General features: G+C 38.0%; 1 protein-coding gene across 1 annotated transcript; it reads right to left on the bottom strand.

Moving 5' to 3' along the window:
- Positions 1-1,270: 1,270 nt before the first annotated feature.
- glis3 (GLIS family zinc finger 3) lies at positions 1,271-17,981 on the bottom strand (the record flags this gene model as incomplete). Its single annotated transcript, XM_079256331.1, has 10 exons — positions 1,271-1,290; positions 1,387-1,467; positions 2,267-2,424; positions 4,388-4,460; positions 4,615-4,756; positions 6,806-6,916; positions 7,027-7,188; positions 15,635-16,781; positions 16,866-16,941; positions 17,609-17,981. The coding sequence occupies 10 exons, from the start codon at positions 17,979-17,981 to the stop codon at positions 1,271-1,273; spliced, it is 2,343 nt and encodes a 780-aa protein (XP_079112457.1).
- Between the last annotated feature and the right edge of the window lie 1,263 nt (positions 17,982-19,244).

Here is a 19,244-nt window from a genome sequence, read left to right on the forward strand (position 1 = left end):
ATGAATTGAAGAATTGGATTCAGATAGCTTTGGTTTTTAGAGTTGGTATAACTGAAAACTAACTAACTAACTAACTAACTAACTAACTAACTAAAATTGATTAATAAAGGAATTTAACTACAAGTGATCCCTTTCCATTTTTATTTCAAATTGATGTGAAGTTTGCTTTCAGTTCACACCTGTGTTTTTTTAGTTTGTAAAGACAATTACATGTGTGTGTGCTCTTTGGCAAGTTTTGAAAGAAAAAAACAAAATAAGACAAAGAAAATAAGAATCCACAAAGGAATCTGATGCAACTTCATTTTACTGAGACAAGCACACAACAATAGAAAAAAATGAGCTGTTTTTGTTTTTACTCTCTTTGCTTATTGTTTCATTCTTTTTATCTTTTACATATGATATCCCATTTACTAAAAATCATGTGTAACGCCCAGATTGTTGCAGGGCAAATATTTAAATAGTGGTTTAGAATTTTGCATGTTGCATCTCATGACAATTTTATTACAGAAAAAACATCAGAAGAAAAATCTGCAGAGATATGGAATTAACTTTTGTGTGAGGCCCACTATGTCTTTTTTCTTTTTGCAGTAGCTTGAGGTACAAATTAGCAAAAGGTAACTATTAAAGCAGTTAAACTCTCTACATTGTTGTCTATTTTGAAGTGTTCAAGAGCTACTTTTCTTACAGTATAAAAACAAATATGAAATGAAAAGATCTAAAAATGTCAAGCATTATGTCACCCTTCCAGTGTAAATAATTTGCTGTGAAAAACAAAGAACATTCAAAGTCACTGATTTAATTGCATACACTAATATGTCTTCTGATGTGCACAGGAGCAATCCTAGCACATAACTATATTCATACAACAGGTAGCAAGTATGAACATCACAGTGAAATGGTAAAGCTGTCCTGTTACTATAGTTACACGGTTCTAAGAAAAACCTTAATAAATGATCCCTTGCTTACTTTGCTTTGATTGCTGTGTTGACATTGTGCAAAATGCCACCAGAAACTACCAGATGTACATGTTCTACAGAAACCGTGTAAAACCTGGAGAAGTAAACATTAAAACCCTGTGGGACAGTGATTACATTAATTGGGGTGGCAGAAGCCAGTGTGTTAAGTCAGATATTACATTTATGGGGATATTAGGATCATAAAATTCAATTTCTGCATTTCTATGTACATTAGTCAGGATTTCAGATTGTTTCATAGTGTAATATCTTTTGATTTTGATAAATGGAAGTGCTTTCAGGTTGCTTTATGTGCTTCAGCTGTGAAAGATTTCATCTGAAGGGATCAAGGACACAAAGTAGTGCAAAACTAAGACACCCACATGGCTTCACGAGTACTATCATCCCTCTGTATAGATGCAGGCGACTTCACTTGTGCTGTGGTCCATCACAGTGAAGTAATTCTCGCCATGACTGGCAGATGCATCTTCAGCTTGGATGTGGACACTAAATCCTACAGATGAGCAAAGAGAAAGACATGTTTTCTCAGTCAGGCTGGTAAAGTATAATCCCTCAGCTGCAGCATTTAGATGATATTTAAATCATAACAAGAACTGTTTGTTGGTCATCCTATAAGTATTGTTGATTGCTGTGAAAAGGCTGTCATTAAAGACAATAACATGAATAAGGTGGCTTGAGGTATTGTCTTCCAGGTTAAATGAGAAAAAACCTCAGCCCCTTTTCCTTTAAACGATTCGTTCTAGAAGAAAAGCTGCTTTGAACCTTAAACATTGTGTGTTTCAGAGCTCCTTGTCAACATCGCTGTGGCTGTGTACTCTGGGGGGAATATAGGTGATCTATTTAAAGGTGTGCAGAGGGAAACTACCTGATTGTGTCTAAACAGAAAAATCACCAGCCATCTGCTACGCATCATAAACCATATTACACAAATAATGTGTGTTCAAAAGAAAAAAGAAAAAAAATGTTCAATTTCATTAACAATGTACCTAAATGTTCTTATCCATATTAAAAAAAAAAAATTGATCAAGTAAGGATGTAATTTCATTGAAGCATTGAACCTGGGGGGGTAGAGCCTTCTCTTTTGCTGCCCCAACCATTGGGAACTCCCTCCCACAACACATATGAGAAACCACAGACCCTGCCACCTTCAAATCCAAACTAAAATCTTTGTTTTTCCATCTGCTTATTGCCATTTTTACGTTGTCTTTTATTGTGGAAAGCATCTTCGACCTCTTGAAAAAGCACTATATAAATAAAATGCATTATTATTCTGATTATAAACCTCTGTGTACCTGAGCAATGATCTGCCACATTAGAAAGCTGACTCTGCTGCTTCAGATCACTGTTGTTCTGCAGGGATGGTCCACTGGGAGGATGCGAGAGGCAGGTGGAGGAGCAAGGCCCACATGGATCCCTCGAGATGAGCTGATGAGGGGAGGGGTTAACAAACCTGAAATATTTTAAACTAAAGTAAATACTCTGCCTGTGGAGATTAGCTAAAGAGTAGTATATAGAATATGCTTTATCACTAGGAACGTTAGTAACTTTGTATTTTAATGAATCTTAATATTTGTAAACTTGTTGCTGTACTTTCAAGGCTGTTCATTAAGTCCCCTGCATAGCACTGTAATCTGATTAAATCAGTTTATGACCCCAAACCAAAACAGAATTTGCTACATTTACTGACAATGGGACTATCTCCAAACTGGATGCCAATAAAACCCCGCCACCCAGAGAAAGTCAGAAGTTCTTAATTTGGTACGATCTAGACCTCCAAGCACTGCTTCCACATCCTCCTGCATCAGATAAACACATCTCTCATAACTGTCCTGAGTCTTTTAAACACATGCTAGAGAAGTAGCAGTGATGGGCAACGTTCCTCGCAGCCACATTAAAAGAATACAGAAAATTTCAACTGTCATCTGAAAGCATCTTAGCTACATACATGTAATAGAAAAGAAAAAAATCCTTTCTTGAAAGCCTCTGCTTCACTGATTCACTTCCTCCGCATCGGGGCTTCCTGCACAGCTGATTTACTCTTTATTTTCTGCACGAAATAACCCTGATACAGCAATTGAGAGGTGGTGCACTTCACATGTCTCTGCTTGATGTTTAAAACAAAAGATTTAATGTATGTAGTGCTCTAGCCAATATAATCGATGAAAAAAATATCATCTCTGTGCTTCAAGAGAGAAATTAAGCGCTTTATACATCTTCTGTCATGTCTTGCACCCTGTACTCTATACATTGCGGTGAAGTAACATCAAGGACAAATGCATTCATTGCATAGTCTTCCTAATTTACTAGAATCAACATTTCTTCCCTCATAGTTTTCCTCTAGCATGTGAAAGCAACAGAATATGAAAAATGATGTATGCCAATAGAGTTTAACATCTTTTCATTAATTCAAAAAACCTTTTTTTTTTTTTTATTTGTTAAGAAATTTTGTAGCGTTATAACACAAGAGCATAAGTCGTTTTTCATGACAGACACTAATAAACAGAAATACTATGCAGTAGCCATGGAAGCTGACACCCCTGCTGTTCGGTATTGCAGTGTAACACATTTGCTTGTCCACTTGCAAATAAATCAAACAAGCCAAAAGTTTTCTGACAACACACAAAAACTACACAGGAACTGAGAGAAATGCCAGGAGAGTGTACAGAAAATGGCAACAGGGATTTTACAATTGATTTAACATCTAAAAAAGTAATTAGAGCACTCTCTTCTCCCATGGGACCTTAAATTGCATTTAGCAGATTTTATGATTCACTCATTGAATTCTTTGGCAGCTCTTATTGGTGACTATAGCATCCATTGATGCTAGTGGTAGAAACCAATGAGGCAGGGCGAGGTTTGCTCTTCTTGGCCGATTGTCTACGCAGAATCCTGCGGAGATGCTTTGGCCTACTGCTGATACGGGAACAATAAAAGCCAGTGAGGAGCCATGAGCATCTGGCTGCTCAGGACGACAGAAATCCTTTATCACATTCTTTGAAATGTATAGATGAAGAGATGCTTTTCGTACAGACTGACAAGGGAAATGGTTCGCTGGCTTTTCCTTTCCGAATCTGAAAAAGCTTCTTTCCTGCCCGCTTATAAACACACACAAAATGAACAAAAAAAAAACAAAAAAACACACACACACAAAGAACCTTTCATGAAAGTACAAAATAGTGAATTACTTTAAACTGATCATTTGAATTATAAGCCGGTTCTCTTGATGCCATGACAACTAATGTTTGGGTAGATTGTTCCAGTTCATCAAAAGAAAGAGAGAAAATCTGTAAAGCATTTAAATCAGCGGCGGTTAAAGAAATGAGCCGGCTTGCTGAGTAACACTAATTGCTCTGACTGTGGCGGCATCATAGTAATTGAAAAACAAAACAAAACAACAACACAAAAAACTCTACCTGTAGTTTTCTTGTGAAGGAAACAACAGGGTCAGGTGAGGACTGCTGTAGCAGTCTTGTCCTTGTGGTGCAGCTGAGGAACAGGGATGACAGACACTTCAGGGCTGTGAATCTAATGGATAAACCTATTATGTGCACATGGTTGCAGGGACATATATTTATGCATCTTTGTTTTTTTTTTTGTCATTTTCTACACATTCATGCAATGAGCTAGAGCTCAGACGTACCAGAGTATGACTCATGGGAGGCACAGGTAGAGAGGTTCAAGCTGTTGTCTAGCCTTGCCAGAGGGGACACGTTTGGATGTAGAGGGTGGATGGTTAAACAGTCAGTCAGCGTGTCTTGGGTTGCATCAGCAGAGGACTTCATCTATAAATATATAAATAGTAAAGAGCAACATAAACAATGAAGGAAAATTCCTTCTATCCCTTCATTAGTGTTGTCAGTGACACTGTTACCAACCTGAACAAAGTCAGATGCTGATAGAAAATATTATGTGGAAAGATGACACCAGTATTATGCTTATTTAATACATGGTTTCTCCCAGGATGAGAACTGTATCCTATCTGTGGAACATGGCAGTGGTATTATGATGATTTGGACATTTTGACTCCATCTGGATCAGGAATACATCCTGATGTAGCTCAACCATAGGTGGGAGGATTGAAGCTGTGTTTCAGGGAGCAGATGTACTGCATTTAATATCATTATTTGGCTTTATTGGCAGTAGCGTGCTGAGGCCCCGGAGAGATGCAGCCAGGCTGGGTGTCCTGATCTAGCTCTCCTCTCATAGGTTATAATAAAATACTGTTCAACCAGAACCATGTCTGTACTGTTGCTGCGCCGGGTGAATCCCTACAGTATAGTGACGCGGCCATACATACCGTCATTTTAGTGTAAAATACCAGTAAACTTGTACATGAATCAAATCTCAGTTCAAAAATTCAATAAGACAAAAACTGTAATCACACAAGCAGTTCTAGCACAGAACGATAGATAAAGTTCAAGTTTGGGGAACAGCCAAGTTTAAGTCCTCACCTAAACCTTAAAGAAATGTGATGCAAAAACCTGAGGCAGACAGTTTCTGAGAGGAAACCCCCACATCCCGAAGCTGAAGCTGCTCCGTTCAGGTGAGCTGGCTAAAACTTCTCCAAGCTGCCACGCAGGACTGATCACAAGTTACTAGAAATATTCTCCTGTAGTGACTGCATCCTGTATAACTGCATCACATTAGAATCAAATGTGATAGCAAGTTTGATTCACAGAAAGATGTGTAACATCCATATTAATATTTTACAGATCAAATGAAGCTTTTTATTAATTAAACGTCAGCGGAAACTGCCTTACACATGATACAGAAGATGCCAAAGACTCACATGTTTATGTTTGATCATTTTCTTCTGCAGTACATGTCTGGGTAATGAAACCAAATCCGCTTTTTACCATCTGAAGGATATATATCTGGAACTTAGGAACTGATGGGTCAACATGATTTGGAAAAACATGTTCCCGCATTTGTTTTAAGCAGGGTTGAGTACTGTAATGGAGTTTTAACAGGTTTCTCTCTAATTAAAAATCAGGAAAGTATGTTGTCTGTTATGTATTTTAGCTTGTTCTGTTTGTGTTTAATCCCATTCATTCCTTGTTATTCCATTTTTATTCTTCTGTTTAATGTTTATTTTGAACCAGGCTAAAAATGCTTTTAATATTTAATTTTAAAGAACAATTTTTTTTAACTTTAAGAACTTACATTATACACATGTTTATACAGAAATAGGAAAATTATTGAAAACTATTGAAATCTTCTACCATGTTTAGCGCTGGCAGAAAGAAGGGTTGTCATACCAACCAGTAGTAAATGTAACTTGCAATCATCTATGAAATTAGAATAAACATTCGTCATGTGGGTTTAGAAAAAAGAATTTGAGAATGTGGGAGACTTTGTGAATTGTCACTTATTTTGGTAACAACCCACCTTCTTTGTCTGTATCTATGGTGACATAAACCTTTGAGTTAAAGAGCATCTTTTGCACACATGCAAAATCCCAACTGCTGAGAAGACAACCTCTCAGTAAGAAGCAAACAAGACATGAAAAACAACACAATTGGGCATCATTCTGTAAGAGCTATTCCTGTCCACCTTAACCATCTAACTGCATGCAAAGTTTTAATTTAAGTTAACAACATAGTGTGCACTATAATTTGCAGAGCGAACAGAGTGGGATGAAAAGTTGTCAGATAGCTAATTAGGATGAATGAAAGTGCAATGAAATAAAACATGTGACACACGTGTGTATATATATATATATATATATATATATATATATATGTATGTATGTATACTTTATCCCTTTAAGATAATGATGAGAAGAAATAATGAAAAAATTTTGACCTGCATTACCACGTTGCAGTACTTGCCTTCTTCCGTAACTGTCGCTCTTTAGTGGTATGGGATTTCATATGTTTCCTCAAAGAACTGGGATCAGTGTAACGCTTTGCGCAGCCAGGTACCTGGCATGCATATGGCTTCTGAACAAGCACAGAGAGACATTAACATGAATGTTAGTCCACACAGCACAGACACAATCTGGCCCATCTGTCTGTAATTCCATGTGTGTTTGTGCTGGGCTACAACTCACTGTGTCCAGGTGTGTGCGCTGGTGTTTAGCCCTGTCACTTGAGTTGCTGAAAGCCTTGTGGCAACCTGGGTGCTGACACAGATAGGGTTTCTCTCCTGTATGGCTGCGCAGGTGGATCTTCAGATTTTCAAGCCGAGAGAAAGCCTTCTTGCAGCCTTCAAACTGTAACCATATACATAAAGACTGGTTGAAGCTGGTTATTGCCATAAATTAAGATGAATTCAAATGCATTTGTGTGTTTTTTTAAAACTATTTTTACTATTGACTCCACCCTGAGTAACATTCGGTATCATATGTACAAGCATTCATGTTACTTGGTATGTTTAATGAAATTACCATGAACAAAAGGCTGCTTCTCTCAGTGTGTGGGAGGGAGTGGAAGGAAAATATACGGAGCCTTTTGCATGAAAAAAATTAGTGTCACTTTGTTTAAACTGACATTTAAGTTTGCAATAAGCTGCTCACTAGTGGTTCCATACTTGACTGAATTAAACATTGAAAATATTTCACCGCAGATTTTATAGCTATCATACTGACACTTTGGAGTACTTATGCAAGTAATTATAGCAAGTAATTATAGACTCAATCCAAAAGCATTGTGATGTTTTGTAAAATATGAACAAGAACCAAAAACATTGATTTGCAAATCTTATAAATTCATATTTTTAGTTCCCAATAAAACACAAACTACAAAGTAGGTGTTTAAATTTGGACGCCTAAGAAAAAAAAATAGACTAATTGCATTTTGTTTAATTTACACTTTTCACAGCATCCTAACTTACTTTTAATGTATCTATATGATAAAGATTGAGGTAAATTAGTCTGAAAGACACGGGGTACTGTTGGTCACTTGCTAAAGAATAAGAAGAATAAGTTAATTATACCAATGTTGACCAAATACTGTTTGCAATTTGGGAACTTGGTTGAATCAATCCACACTTTGCCAAGATTAAAAAAAAAAAATTATGTAGTGTTTGATAGATACAGTGTCACCAGCAGGGGTCAGTGTTTATACACACATGAGTGCATAGTTATTCTGTTTTTAACCCTCTGTCTTGCATCACCTTGACAGCAGTTGGAAGCAATCAGTTACACAAACTGCACAGAAAAAAAAAAGACACTTTTTGTGGACAGTTGTCATAGTAAAGCTCAGACTGATCCACACAACATGGCAGCATCCAATGGAAGGCCTTGGGGATCTGGAGTATCAAAAAAATACTTATCACACTAATCCCAGCCAAAAAAAAAAAAAAGAAAAAAAAAAGAGTATTGCTTGTAGTATCATGCGACCGGTGATTTCATTGCTAAAACATGTGAATCATCAAGGCTTTTCTTTTCTAAGACCAGGTTCTTACTCTCTCACTTCCTGCTCTCAGGGGGGTTGGAATGTCCTTACAAAGCCTCATGGACAAAACACACAGACCATGTCTGATATTGTTATTCTTTCTCCAACACTCCATTCCTCACATACTAATACCACTCAGTCATCATGGTCAAATTAAAATGTTTTTCTTCCATTATTGGAAATACTTGTCATTCTTCCTCATCATGACATTTATTTCCTGTCATCATCTAGTCAGTAATTCAACAATCCCATCTTGTTTGTGTGGCTCAGTCTGAAAATAATTTTTCATTACATTTCATTTCCAGGAAAGCTACCAACAGTAAAATGTTATTATAACCATTTTAATGTTATACGTTGGCTGAAAAGATAAAATTCTTAATATTTGGAAAAAGAAAAAATAAATTCAGAATTGCAACAAAACAGATGAGATAGGTAAATCGGGAATGCTTTGAGGTTCTGTTTCCTAAAGCATTAAGTCATTCTTAATGCTTCCTAACAAGGGTGGCAAAATGGATTTAAGCATTAAAGCAGGCCCCTGCCTCAGAATAACATATAACAGTACAAGGTGGATGGACATTCAGGAACCAGCTTAAAGCTGAAATCCTGGCAGGACTCCAGCCTCGTCCAGAGGTCTGTAACTGAGTAACTTTGCTTCTCTGTGGCACAAAGTTCTCATGAAGAGGGCTTTTTAGATTGTCACAAGGGACGTTAATGCAGAAAAGAAAGCAGTATGGCTCCTCAGTGTGGAATAGTGTTATAGCCAGCGTCTGACAGGTCCTGGCAGATACTCATGCCCTGGCTCAACAATGACAACTTTGGCCCGTGCCAGTAGACTGCACAGTGCCCACTTTTACTGGGGACAATTTACTCTGGATTCCACTATTCTCCATTTCAATAGTGATATTCCTACATTTTTTCCCTTTATGTCTCTCTCTTTATTTCCTCCTAGAAAAAATTCCCAGCGGTAAATTTAACAGCAAATGAGTTTCAAGACATCCCAGAACAACAAAAATGGCTGAATGTGCATTTGTATGTGTGTGCAAGAGAGATAGAGAGGGTAGAGTCTGGACAGGTCCCCATTTAACAGGCTAATATAATAGATAAATCATAGAAAACATTGTGGGTCTCATAAAACTGAAGAGTGGTCATAGGCCAGTGTCATGATTGGATAAAAAGAGCATTGCAGAAAAGCTCTTTCAGAAGCAAATACAGGGAGAGACTGCATGAGCAAAAAGGAAAAGAATTTAAGATTAAAATCACTCATTGTAACATATTCTGCATTTCCTCATCTGCATATCCTGTGCTGGAAATCACTGCATAAACTCAGGAAAACTGTTGTCAGTTACAACAATTCATCACATTCATCACAGAGAAAACCTAAAAATAAAGCTAAACAGTCCTGAGGGCAAAGAAGCAATGCCAGTATCCATGGAGGTATGGGAAAGCATTATTTTAAATGATACTGCATATCTGTGTATGCATTAAAACTAACGCTACATGGACATTTTTTGAGCAACAGATGAATCAAATCCATTTTCTTTCCCTTCAAAGAGGGATGTACGTCTAACATCAAGATAATGCCAGATCAAATTGTAGAAGTATCATAACCAAATGGCTCCATATGAAAACTAAACCAGCTTATCTGAAGTTTAAACCTGTTAGCTATTAAAACATTTGGATAAACAAAATATTTTGCAAAGCAGGCTGTGATCTGTCGAGAAGCAGAAATCCATGAACATATTCATTTAGGTATATGGTGAATTGCATATTGATGGATTTGATTTTCCATTGTCCTAATACTATTGATTCGTCTCTAATAACCTAAGTGGTGAGGAGTCCTGCAATGCATTCAAAAAGGAATAAAATGATACATTTTTAGAGTATTTTTTCAGGAATGATAATTAACCTCATAATTATTGTTAAGCTCTGTTGAGAGTGTAAGCTATCTTAGTAAAACCTTGTATGCTTAAATTACGCTGACACATAATGAGTGAGTCTAAAACTTATAAATAAACAAATTTATCGTCTTCAAACAGACTGAGATGATGGGAGCAAGTCTGGGCTTGCCTGATGTGTTAACTGTGCAACAAGAGTTAGCAAGTTGTTCTGCTGCCTTCTGAAGCATTTTAGTCATGTGACAATGAGTTTCTGATCTGCCTTTTCCAGGAGAACTTTTTTTTTTGCCATTCTAAATCGATTAATATATTTGTCATTTCCTGTATTTATACACAGCTCTTCAAATCAACTTCTTATACAATGATCTTTGAGCTGAGCAAAAGGTCTATGTAAGGACAAAAAAGACTTGATATTATTCTCAACACTAGATGTGCTTTTTCGTTCAATATGAGGACATTTTAAATCCCAACAAACAATCTATGTTGTTTTTTTTTAATAGGTAGTGGCCATGAATCATTCATCATTGAATGATTACAGGGAACACAGAACCATCCAACGATGTCAGTCTCATGGCAACAGAGCTAGCATCACCTAATAAGTAAGAGCTTTGGAGCAAAAGGTCAACTGCAGTTATGTGCACTGTTAATAATTGACTTGTTGAAAGCCTCAACGTGAAGCATGTTCAGCCGATGGTTTGTTAATTGCTCATCCAGGTCATCAGTGTTTTCACAGAGAGAGTGAGGAAAAAGAGAAAAGTTATTACAATATGCATATAATTTGGAGGGATGCTGGGAGCAATAGGTTGAGAATGCGTGTTTGTAGGATGGTCACTAATTCATTCAAGAACTAAATATCTTAATTAATAAGAACTTTCAGACAGACTAGCTGAAGATTTTAGACCTTGTAATATATCCTGATTTTAACGATGCTCCATTTTTCCCCCTTTCCCATTTCTGACAGAGAGAATTTATCTAGAGGGTGGATATGTAAATCTTTAAAAAAAGGAGCTCTTCAATAACGTTCACAAAGATCTAGGACCATGTTGTAGGAGACATGAGCTGTTGAAAGTCATCAGAAAAATCAAGATTAGGCAGTTTAATACTTAATCATCTGTTAAGTATTAGTTCTACTCTCCTCTAAACTAAAAGATGTCCAAAGCCAGAAGTAAGAGCAAAAGATGGAAGGTTCTCTAGGTTTAAATTGTAATTAGGATATGGAACTTAACAAATCTGTTAGTTTCCTTTGCTAGGCTATTATTTCTTGTGAATTAGCTCATATGAATACGAATTGAATTACATTGAATTGACCCAAACTGATTTGTCCCTGCTACGATGTGCTAGACACATAAAGCTGAATTGAACTAAACTAAATTGAAACGGTTGAAGTTAAATTCCAGAAGACCAAGAAAAACAATAGAAACTTCCTAAAAAATGCTAGCAAGGAGGATGAACCAAACCTTATTTTAAAATAAAAAACCTTCAGGAAGATTTAGCGGACCCTGTGGAGATTTACTGATTTGCTATGCAGCAACTATGACCTTCATCAGAAGAAAACATTTTCTCACTACAAGTTTAGCATTAAAGGTCAAAGTGAACATCTAAGCAAGCCTGATGTGATTTGCAAAGCAAATTTGGATTAGAAGGAGAAATATTGGCGTTTAGCTGCAACAAGACAGGTGTGTTCTGGGGGAAAAATGGGGCAGAATTTCATATTGCAAACAAAACAAAATGAAATATCAGAAAGGTTTAATAGAAGAAGATGATAAAAAAACCCTACAACCAACTGTAGGACTTATGACTATCTACAAACAGATATGACACAGCCAAAAGAGGGGGTAACCATACTGCCCATGTAAGGTGACTAAAAAAAACATAGAATTTTACATTTTGTTATTCTAAAATTGTACAAGATTTAATAAAGATGTAATTTTGCTTAATAACTATAACTTTGATATTTTTAGATCAGCTGAGGAATAAACACAATACTATACATAATGTTAAAATAAAATGATTAAAAATAATAACAAAGACAAAACTATATATATTAATTTCACCTCTTTGTGTGTATCTGTACGTGTATGTGGAACTTTATAAGTTTTCATTTGTTTCTAAGTGTGGATCGAATCTTACTGAAACAGGGTGTGCTACGATACACCGAGGCAGACATTTCTTCATGAGAGATTTATGATTTTTTGCTTTCCAGTTTTGGATTGTTTCTTTGCAACATGGCTGCATCTTAGGGCTCCTAAGAGGCAGATTTGTGGGAACAGAAGGACGGGGCAGGGAAAATTATGCAATAGGTGACCTAGGACTTATGTCTAAAGTTGTCTAAATGGTGTACAGGGTCAAAAAGGGTACAACCAGTGGTGTACTGGGTGCAATAAGTACACGGATCTGATGTAGTGACATTTTATATACAGAGGTGTATAATCCAGATATCATAAAGTAAAAGTCCTGTCCAGCAGCTGTTCCAACCAGTCGCTAAACCAGCTCAGCTCCACTGTAAGTTAGATGGGTCTGTTAGTGAAAACACCTGTTCTAAATGCACAGGGAGATCCAAAAACACGGCAAGACTTTTACTTTTTGGAACCTGGATTATACACCACTGTTTATATATTTTTACATATCTGTTGCCCAAACATCTGTGACCCAGTTCCCACTTAGATGCTGGAAAAAAATTTAAATTGTTTGTGATGTTAAGAAATGTGTTTATCTTTGATAGTATTTTTTTTATTTATTTACAGTGCCTTTATTTTTATGGGATTTTCTGTAAAGGTTGCTTGTTTATACTGTTTAATATGTTGCAGTTTTAGAAAAATAATGGACTTGAGCTATAGAAATACTATCACTGATGTTAAATACCTGGATTTATTGTGAAAATGAACTAATTTAGGAGTCCTGAATAATTTAGTGGAGATGTGCAACTTTAATGGTTTCCTGTTTATTTTACAATCAGGATTGTTCTGGATTGGTGAGCTAGTAGAAAGCATAATGGAACCAATGAGACGGAGTGTTTCCCACCATACTGACAGAGCTGAGCTGAAAACAGGTGTTGTATTTAATCGCTTGACCGATGAACAGCAGATCTGTGATTTTTGTCTCTTTACATAGTTCAGTTTCCAACAAGTGTGAATCCAGATGTTAAGCCTTAAGCCCATATATTGAATACCTAAACTGATTTGATGAATGTCCTCCTTCAAGTCCTCCTTGAAATTGAGGTTTTTGCAGAGTTGGTAGTGGCATCTTTTTATCACTGAAATTATTAGTAAAAGTGAAATTGGTGACTTTGTCCAGCAGTTGATGTCATTTTGTATTGATCTGAGTCATGGTGTGTAATTTAGATTTAAAAGGGGGATATACGGTGGCCTAAATATTTCTATGGCAAGGGGAAATTTGGGTGTGGGAGCTGTCACATCTCTTTGATCCGAGCAGAGAGGTAGGCCAGTGGATTTAGTTAAGTTGATGGAGTAGTTGAGAGAAAGGTGAGAATGATTTAATAACTTGTAATAATGAGTGAAATTCTGGAGGGAGGAACTATAGAGACAATTAGTGTTCAATGGATTCCTTTGATGTTATTGTTTTGACATATTCTAGCTCTGAGTGGTTCTTAAAAAAAATGCAAAAATTGATGGAAATAGTGGACATACAGGTATAGCGCTGTTGTGAAGAGTCAAGTTGTAGTTAACTTAGTTGTTACGGTGATGGTGGGTGTAGAATCTCCTACTCTGGTTAATGAATGACTCACCAAATCCAAATTTGTATAAAGTTATGAAAAGCAAGGATTAGATATGGTTTTGGTTGTCTTGTTGTTTGAAAGCGGGATTAGACTGAATAGTTCCTGCGTGTTACAGGATAACTGCCTTTTTCTGATAAAACTGGTTTAGTCCAGATGTGTAATGGAGGGAGTGACATATTAAATTCTGTTTGTCTGTATTTGACTTCTAATTTTGATGCAAGATAAAGGTCTATAACTGGAAAAGTGAGTTGGATCTTTTCCAAGTTTTAAAAGCAGTTATTACGTCTGTGTTCACTGTGAGTGCCATGTTGTTAGAAGGATGGAACCCCTCATCCTTCTGAAAGAAGAGGGGAGACGGTGGACCAAACACGCTTGCAGGGAAGCCATCAGGATCAGGTTTATTATTTGGCATTTTAAGGAAACCACTGCTAAATTCACCTGCTGTTAATGGTTGATCATGCAAACTAGTCTTTTCCCAAGTTAACTGGAGTTAATTAACATTGTTGAGGAATTAATGTATTTCAGAGACTTTTAGTTTGAGTGGCTACATACAGATCTTGATAATACTTTGATACATCAATATTTTTGAGACTGAGGTGTGATTTTTCTGTTGAGTCCTTCATTTGAGTAATTGTTTTCGGATGAATATTTATCTAAACAAACTGAATTTTTTAGATTTCTTTTTCAGACATTCATGTTTTTGATCCATGACAAAACTTCAGCATTTTTACAGCTTTAGCTATGATTGGTTCAGTGATTGAAGCATGTGAAAAATACCTTTGTACCATCACATCATGCTGTTGCACCTGCTTAAAAATCTGTGTATTTGTAGTTATACTGAGTCTGTTTTCTTCTTTTTGCTCCAACAGTGGGATCTCTACAATGTGATTATTACATTTAAGTAGAAGAAACCAAATATTGCATTAATCTCAAACTTTCACCGCTCATGAAATGACTACATTATTCATGAGAAAGACCTGTGGATAAACCATCTTCTCGGCCAAAGAAAAAAACTTGTAGAAATCCGAATTACAGGGGCATCACCTTCCCAGAATGACAGCCAAGTTTGTCAAATGGAGGTCTGGCAAACCACCGTCTGCTGACAGACCCAATAGCTACTAAAGGGCCATTATGTCATGCCAGCACTAAAGTGCAAGACCTCCATTGTGCTTATTTAATAACTATATAATCCCATGTCAATTATCATAGAGGTCTGCTAATTATCCCATGGCTTAATTTAAGAGGACAGAGAGGTCATATTTCTGATTTAAACCTTGGCCATATACCCAGAGCACATAAAAGCATTTACCCAAACAAAGGCTTTTCTTGGCAGCTTGAAGCTTTTAAGTCTTCAGCTTGACATTGTGACTGTGAAAGGCACAGACAGAAAAGAACTCTGTGAGGTCTGTCATTTGTCATCCACCTGTTTTGATGGCATTCACTCATCCATCTCACAGACAAGTAAGAAATATTTGTGTGATCTCTATGCTATGTTGGAGCAGAGCAATATTTGCATTGTAAGGAAAGAAAAAAGAGTAGGGTATCTTATTTGTTAGAAGGGGGAGGAAAAGAAAGAAGGAGAACTAAGTTACTGAACTCAGCTTTCGCAAGAAAGACGAATACAAGATGTACCGAGCATTTGTTGGGTTTTTCTCCTGAATGGACCCTCATGTGGATGAGAAGCTTGTATCGGGCATTGAAGGGTTTGAAGTTCCGTGTGCAGCCCACCCAGTAACATGTGAAATCCTCAGCCTTCCGCTGGTCCACATGCAACTTCTCAATGTGCCTTACCAGCTCCTCCTTTTGGTCATAAACTGCACTGCAATCCATCCACCTACAGCAGTGGGTGCCATAGTCCTCCAGGTCACCTTCTTCCTCCTCCAGCATTGGAATTTGGGGTAAAAAGCTCACTGCATGCCTGTGAGCAGGCATGTGAGCTTGTCCAACAGGGTTCTGAGACGGGGTCTTTATTTTTTTGTAGTGATGTCCAGGAAGGTGGATATGTTGGTGTGAGTGGTAGGGTGGTGGAGGCCCATGTGGAGTAGGAGCTTCTTGGACAGTAGTCAATGGAGCTGGCTCTAACTGTAGAAGTGGCAGCATATTGTTGGTAGTTTGGCTGCAGCTGTCTGACATCTTCTCCAGAACCCCTCCTTCATCTGGGAAACACTGCTGCTCTACCATCATGTTAGCCATCTGGCTCTCCAGACCCCCTCCCTCTTCAAGCATCTGCATGCGGACACACTCTGACTGTGTAGTTGGAGCTTGTGAAGGGCCTGGCGCGCTGTAGGGATTGTTCTGAGGGATGCAGCGACCTCTCACCCCCAGGAAGTGACCATATCCCTCGGACAGAACAGGCGAGAGTGTGGAGTGGGAGGAGGGAGAGCTGCGGGAGCCATTGATATAAGCCACAAGCGAGGTAGGCGAGGTGCGTATAATGGAGTTGAAATCAATACCCATGACATCCGACAAAGGTGACATGGAGAGAGCTCTTTTCTTTGCACAAGATTGTTTCGGGCTTCCAACGTCACCTGCAAAGAGGTATGAGGGAAGGGAGGCGGAAGTGCTTGTGCCACCTGATATGGTCGTGCCCGACATTGCAGTGCCAGGGCAGAGGCTGATCTGTTCACCGCCTTCGTTGGCCTGCATAGACCAATGAGGTAGTCCCAGTGGAGGAAGCACACGGTAGCCATATGGCCAGTCATGTCTGCCACTAAACACTGACTGCGTTTCAAACAGACTGAGGGTAGTGGATGCCAGGGATTCTCTGGACAGTAAAGATCTGAAAAAGATTGCGATTATTCGCTTTGGTGACACTCTCAACTCCCCATATTCAAATGACATTACACTATGTGACATTGCTCACCTGGTCTCAGTGTGAGGAACTGGCCCACAAAGATACGATGGGGGCTGAGGCATAGGCCCTGCAGTATCTTGCTGGCCTGAGGCAATATGCACGGGACTACTGGTCACTATTAGGTTAGCAGGAGCTGCCTGACCATATACGTCAAGCGAGGACCCAGACACTGTGCAATCTGCTGGACACAAGCCCAGGATTTAATTAATAAACTATCTACATGAGGAATTCAGAACTTTTGCACATGGGTTAAAGCAGAGCAAAAACTTTTATTCACATTCAACAATATTATTTTAACAATATTATTAAACTAAGCTGCAGCTGATCTAGCTTTTGTTAAGCGTTGAATGGAATTTCCGTGGAAACTAAAACACACCTGAGATACTCTGTTCTGCGAATCATTGATGGGATTTTTACCTTCCTTTCAGTAGAATAGTTAGGAAAAAGTTTTATTCTCTGTACTTTATCAATAAAAAAGAGAAGATGAAGAGAAAAGACAGTAAAATGAGGTAATGAAGATACTACATCACTTCAAATTGTTAAAAAAAAAAAAAAAAAAATCAAATTAGGTATCTATCTTTACAACATGAACTGTGTATGTCCAGGTGTGTTAGTTAATTTAATATGCAGCTATGTGTGTGTGTGTAGATCTGGGTTTGCTCCTAAACATCTTTTTTTTTTTTAATGCTGATCTTGACAATTGAGCTACTGTTACATTTATATCTCTAACGTTTGGTGAGGTTTGTTTTTACCTTTGAAACTTTTGTTAGAGGCGCTGAGTCTTGTTGGTTTTGTCTGTGTCACTGATGTGTGTTGTTGACGATGGGTGGACTGTTGCTGTTGTGGGGGTGCAGACGGCCCGGTGAGCAGTTTTCCATTGGTCAGCACCTGTCTGCGGAGGCTTAGGGCTGGCAGTGCAACGTTTCCACTTTGATTCCCAGAGTTTAATGAATGTACGGTCCCTCTTTTCACTTTCTCCACTCTTGCTGAAGGGGGGCTGAGACAGGTCAGTTGAGGGGAAGAAACGGGCATCCTGATGGATTGGGACTGATGCCCTCTGATCATGCTCAGTGATGGAGACACGCTGCAAGGAGACACCAGGAGCTGGCAGCCTTTTCCACTCATGACTGAATATTTCCAAAAGAGTTGGTGCTCATGAAGTAGTCGATTCAGCTAGGTGTGCTCAGTCACGTTTGCTTACAGAAACTAGTCATCCAAGGCCCATACCTAGTAAGTAAAATGTGCATAAAAATAATAAATGAAACCAGAAAAATAAACCACCTTTGTACCTTACATTTTAAACTTGCAGCAGTTAAACCATTCAGTCATTAATCACTATAGAGAGACTAGCTCTACAAATCTAAATAAACATAAAACCATAACATGAGCTCATCATCAACCATGACTAGGCTATAAACCAGCTTCCAGTCTGCTAAATCACAAAAAGGTCAGACAAACAGTTCAAATAACACCTCTGCAGTCCAGTGTTTCATCACACCGTCACTGTTCATGGTGCGTCAGCTCACCTTCTGCTCCTGCAGCTCCAAGTTCCCACAAAGCGACATGTCAGGAGGAACAGCTCCTCCAGGCTGTGGAGACCTCAATCTGGAGAAGAGGCAGCTGCGGCGTTTCTCTCAAAGTTTGAGACAAGACTTCTCTGAGCGGGGAAGTAAAGCCTGCAAGGAATCTCTCCGCAGCTTCCCAGCTCACTCCTCCGTTTCCAGGAACTTTTTTTTCCTTTTTTCTCTCGCTTACACTTTTGCCCTTGGCACGGCTGCATGGGAGTGACGTCACTTTAAACCGAGTGCGCCTTAAGAGTAAACCATTAAAGAGTTGTTTAAAAAAAAAACAAACCCAAACATTTATTTTAAGTTCGTTTTCTTAACGCGTGTACCGTGCTATGAAATCGAGCGTAATCAGGTATATATGTCTCAGTTACATGTTAAAATGAGAAAATTATTTATAGCAGAGTGGAATATACAAAAACAGACAAACAAACAAACAAACAAACAAACAAAAAAACCCAAACAAAAACAAACAAAAAACAAACAAATAACCAAATTATAGCAAAAGAACTAAGACTACATAAACTACGACTCATTTGGACAAATGAAACTAAACTTATACTCGTCCATAATGAGTATTCATATGGCTGATCTGTACAGAGGCAGGTGCTATTATTCAACTAACAGGTGTTTGTCTGCTGACAAACACGGTATTATAGTCAGATTTTTACTTCAGGTCTGTGGATGTGTTTTCTGGATTAAAAACTTTAGTGGAGGGTAGAGACCAGGAGATAGTGGCCACGTGTAAATGAGACCATTTTAGAAAAGTTATCAACTAATTATGACAACTAAAGCAGTCATTTAATGCAAAAGTAAAGCAACT

The sequence above is a fragment of the Telmatherina bonti genome, assembly GCF_933228915.1.
Source record: "Telmatherina bonti genome assembly, chromosome: 17".
Lineage (NCBI taxonomy): Eukaryota > Metazoa > Chordata > Actinopteri > Atheriniformes > Telmatherinidae > Telmatherina > Telmatherina bonti.